This window comes from Pseudomyrmex gracilis, unplaced genomic scaffold (genome assembly GCF_002006095.1).
Source record: "Pseudomyrmex gracilis isolate BER0280 unplaced genomic scaffold, ASM200609v1 scaffold_1417, whole genome shotgun sequence".
In the NCBI taxonomy this organism is placed as follows: Eukaryota; Metazoa; Arthropoda; class Insecta; order Hymenoptera; family Formicidae; genus Pseudomyrmex; species Pseudomyrmex gracilis.
This window is the reverse complement of record NW_018022001.1, coordinates 22299-27216: the sequence shown is the minus strand read 5'-3', so window position 1 is coordinate 27216 and position 4918 is coordinate 22299. Positions and strand designations below refer to the sequence as shown.

Here is a 4918-nt window from a genome sequence, read left to right as displayed (position 1 = left end):
AAATTTACGCTTCAGCAAAAAAAATCTGCCGGCGAGCAGATTTTTGATTCGTCCCGCGTCACAACCTCTTGAAACGCGGTACGACGAATTGCTCTAAAATGCAGATTTATTGACACATTTTCTTTTTTTCTCTCTTTTCTCAGTAACGTTTTCCTAACGTTATTGAAAGTAATTATGCGGGAGGTTGCGAAATTGAGAGTTATTTCCTTGATTTTACATACCTCCCGCGTCACCGTCCGGAGTACGAACTACGTACGCATAAAATTTCAGGGCACCGGACAAACGACTCGATGTAACTACCACGGCTGTAGCCTTCGAGCTCGTCCGTCATATCGCCCAGGAAATTTCCCGTACGCAGTTCGTATTCGCCGGGTTCTCTGCTGCTCACATAAATACACGAATCTGTATTGTAATAAAGAACGCGCTCGCCTAAACGTTCTAAATATTCGTACAATTTAATAATAATTTCAATCGCGCCTGTGCCGTCGTGTACGCCGCTATTATCACGTTGGTTCTCGGAGAGGGTACGACCGCCTCGTCCCGCATTTGTCATGAAACATATATTACCTCGTCATTCACAGGTAATATATCGGTTACTTCGTGTTCGGGGCTCGACAATAGCGATACGAGACGTTTCTGCGACTTTACCATTTCGGTACTTGTCAAGTTCGATTTTTGCCTAAATTTCCCCCAAAACAAATTGAGGCACAGTTTTGCAACCGAGCGTAAACCCGGATTTTGCGCAATGTTTGCTTTATCTAGAGCGATACCCTCGACTGCTTCGTATTCTCGAAGATATCGGTCTTTAGATTGGTCGTCCACGCATTTGCTCAGCCATCCGCTCGCCTCTTGCTTCAATTTGAGAAAACAGTTTATGTATTTGGCAAATAATCTTTTCTGACGCGTATCAGCTTCGTATCGGTTCGTCTTGTATTGCCATATCTCGCTCACTGCAGTCACGAGATAACCTTTCTCCACAGCTTTGCGTAATTCACACGATACCCACACGCCTTCAAATCCACGATCGTGCGGATTTTCGTGCGAGCACTGAATCTGCGAGAAGATTTTTCAGCAACTGCGGCACAAGACAAACAGTAGTTTGCCCTGCACACGGTACGAGAGTACAGAGTAAAAGAGATTGCGCGGGGAAGCACTCTACAACGCGCAAGCCCCTCGACCGCAGAAAAATTGACACCGGGCATTGCCCTGATAAGCGAGGCGCACTTTTTTTCTCTGACAAGAATTTTCGGATGTCCAATCGGGAAAGCGCCGGTTTTCAACACGTAAGGGTATAGAGAACACACGTCTACGTAACGTATCTTCTCCGTACACGTAATTTTGCGCCGAATCGCGATGTTTCCCGTTCGACCGCCGAAAAACGCGTCACGCGGTGAAAGCGGTTCAGCCGCGAACATCGGATGTTGGTCTAAAAACGCTCGCATTTCGCGATTTTCCCGCATATCGCGATCAAAAGCGCACTCCCATTTCTCCGTTACGATGTACCCTCGTTTGCGAAGACGCCATGACGTTGTCAGTGTACGTTTGTATTGCGAGTTCACCGTGTCGTACATTTCGCGTTCCCCCGTGCAGAGACGTTTGTCGCGTTCTGTTTTACAACACACGGGACACCCGTGCCAAAAGCAGCCGTGGTATTGCAACACGTGACGCTCACCGTTCGCCGTCTCGTAATACCCATCGACGGGAATGCCTCCGACTTCCGCGAGACGATGTTCTCGTCCGTGACTCGCGGGAACAATGATGCGGCCGCGATCGCGCTTCTTCCACACTAGCCACTGCAGAACTTTGCGGGATTGCGCATCCGCGAGGCGATATCCGCCGCGAGGAATGACGCCGATTTTTTTCTAACGTAAAAGGTTTTTGCAGAAAACGCGCATACATTTGGAAGCGATGGTTGTGGATTCTTCGAACGGACATACGTTTCCGCGTTCGAGAAATATCTTGTGGAAGGCCATGCACGCTCGCCGCAAGATATCAACGTCGTTACGACAATAACGAACTATCTCGCGTTGAAAGTCAAAAACTGCGTTTTTGCGCATTTGTTCCGCGTGCCACGACAAAAAACGTTTGCGTTCTTTGCTAGACATACTATCCGGCAAGTAATATTCAACGGCTGGTAACGGACGTACGATTGATTCGCGAATGTGTTAAATAAATGCGGAAAATATCCCTTTTCTACCCTATCCCGCAAATCGAAAGCCTTTGGCAAAACTGACAAACGCATCGGCATATAGTTGATAAATTGTCAATAAATTTTGTACGCCCGGCCGTTAATACGACGATCTTCGTCCCGTTTAATATTACTCGTGGATCCAAATTGACACGTTTTTCCGTGATGTAACGAAAGATGAACTGCGCGTCGAACGCCTTGGCGTTGTGCGCGATGCAGATAATCTGCTTGAAACATTTCGTCCTTCTCGTAACAAAATCGACAAATATCCTCACCGGATCATCGCGGAACACGAATTTGCGCACACCGCAGCACCGGCAACGTAGCGTCATGTCGTTCTTGCCCGCACACACGACGCAAATCTGCTGTGCGACGCAAAGAGTTGTAACGGTTCTACTTTTTCGTGAATGAGTGTTCCGTTCTTTTGAGTAAGTTTTATTGCTGCGGAGTAGCTCGNCGGATTCAGGGTAAAGGTAGAAACAGAGTGAACTCGGTGATTTAAAATAACAAAATAAAGAAGATTTATTCAATAAAAAAAATATCAGAGAAATTATATGTACAAGAAAGAAATGAAAAGAATATAACACTGTGGAGAACTTATTCGGCAGTTATTCTCGGAATCGCGCGTGAGAAAGTCACGTTTTCGCTGTTTATAAACTCAAGTATGCGCTTGCGGCCGGCGATTTAAACGGCGCGACTCGGTCAAGGCCGTTGGAGAACCTGAGTTGGTTGTTTTTGTCTATGGTCGTGTGAGTTCCGCGGTAGCGCTCGAGACTGCTTTTATCTGGTTCGTACGGAAGAATCTCTTTTCTATAAAAGAGGTTTATACAAAGTCGTTTTACAAAACGAAGTTTTGTCGGTGCGAGGAAAAATATTTACAACGCCGAAAAGTTACTTTTATTCCGAAAAGTAGACTTAGTCGGCGACCGGTCTTTCTACGCTGGCTTTTCTTACTTTGGCTTACGGCTTGTTCCCCTAGCGCGGCTCCAACGGAAAGCGTCAGTCGGCTCGCCAGGGAGCACGCTATTCTTTGACCGAAAGGAAGCCGGTTTTCCCGGCGGAGAATCGGAAGATTCCCCGAGCGGAGCAGGAAAGAAAGCCGGTTTACCCGGCGGAGAATCGGAAGATTCCCCGAGCGGAGCGGGAACGAGTGCCGGTTTACCCGGTGGAGAATACAAGATTCCCCGGAGAGGATCGGAGCGGATGCCGGTTTACCCGGCTGAGAATCTAAAAGATTCCCCGGAGCGGATCGGATCGTATAGTCACTGTCGGTTTGCCCGACCGAGAAGAAGCTTCCCTGAGTGCTACTGGTGGATCCGGAGATCGGAGCAGATCTGATCTTTTCGGTTTTCGGGCCGGCTTTTATACCCGAATTTTCCCGGAGAGGATCGGAGCGGGGGTTGACAAATATGCGCGGAAAACAGATTATTTGTTTGTCGCTGTCAGTTCCGTGGCGCGGCGAGGCGCGCGGTGCGGGCGCGGTACCAGCTGGTACTTGTAGGCGCGGGGTAGCGCGCGGCGCGGGCGGTGCGCATGCTTTCAGCGTATGTTCGATATACGTTGATTTTGGAGAGATTATTTGGCGCTAAGCGCCGCTTTTTTGGCCGGGACGGATGGTCGGTCCCGGCCGTAACGATTAGCATCGTTACATCCCGCTCCTCCTTAGGGGAAAGACGTGTTCCTACACGTCTTCAGGCGTCCTTGGCCGCCGAAGCGTAGGATCCATCGGCCATCGTGCAAGTCCGCCTTGAATTTTCGCCAGACGTGCCGGGCCTTGTGTGGCACGTCGACGAATCTCCCCGGCTGGATCTCCACCTTGGTACCGGACGGAGCTGGTGGCTCGGCAGGGGCGGCGGTGATGATGTTCGCCGTGCCTGTGGTGGCGGGTGCCTGAATCCGGGCTGGGTATGGCCAGGCAGTGGCCCGAATCCGCGTCCCCGGTGCTGCTCGGCGGGCGTTGATGTCCGGCGCCGTCAGTCGGCGAATTTTTCTCGCCGTCTCAGGGATCGCCTTGGCGGGGGCCGTTGATTTTGGCCCGTCGAGGTCCTCGTCGAGGTCTGAATCCCCGAAGAGATCTTTTAGGACCTGGCGCCGGTTTTTAGCCGGTTTTGGTTCCGGCGATGCTGTTTGCTTATCCACGAGGTGGATTATGCTCTCGAAGAGTGTTTCGAGAGTCTCGTCTGGCATTTCGGAGTATCTTTCCGTGATAGCTTGTTCGGCACTCATTGTGACGAATGGTGCTGAGACGATTTTTCCCGCTGCTTTTATAGCCCGGGAGTTGTTGTTTTTCTGATGTCCGCTCTTGTTCTGTATTGTTGATGTTGCTCGTGGTTCGTTCTCGTCCGTCTCTGTTTCGTTATCGCTTTCCTTGTCGTTGTTTTGATCGTCTGGTCGTAGTCTTTTCAGGTCTCTCACGTGCACGTGTCGGTGCCATTTGTTTTGTCTATCTTGTAGATCCGCTATTACTGGTGAAATGTATCTTTTAATTTTTAGTGGCCCGATATACCGTGGCGCGAGTTTTGCATTAAAATCTCGCGCTTTGTTTGATAGCGGGTACACCCGTTTCCACACTTCCTCTCCTATCTCCGGTTTCCATTCTCGTCGCCGTAAGTTGTAGTGTCGCGCCTGTTGTTGAAATGTTTGCGCGAAATGTATCTTGACTATTTCAAATGCATCCTCTAGTCGTTTTTTTAAGATATGTGGGGCGGCTGCGGCGGCTCGTGGTGGACG

The 4918-nt window shown here is 49.8% G+C and overlaps 1 protein-coding gene and 1 pseudogene across 1 annotated transcript in view; both read right to left on the bottom strand.

Moving 5' to 3' along the window:
• Positions 1–567: 567 nt before the first annotated feature.
• On the bottom strand, positions 568–2520 carry LOC109862141 (annotated as a pseudogene).
• A 1330-nt stretch (positions 2521–3850) lies between these two features.
• Positions 3851–4918, bottom strand: part of LOC109862140 (nonsense-mediated mRNA decay protein 2-like) — a 12603-nt gene continuing 11535 nt past the window's right edge. Inside the window, exon 5 of the mRNA XM_020442081.1 lies at positions 3851–4653. Coding sequence (XP_020297670.1) covers positions 3851–4653 — 803 coding nt within the window. The remainder of the gene's footprint in view (positions 4654–4918) is intronic.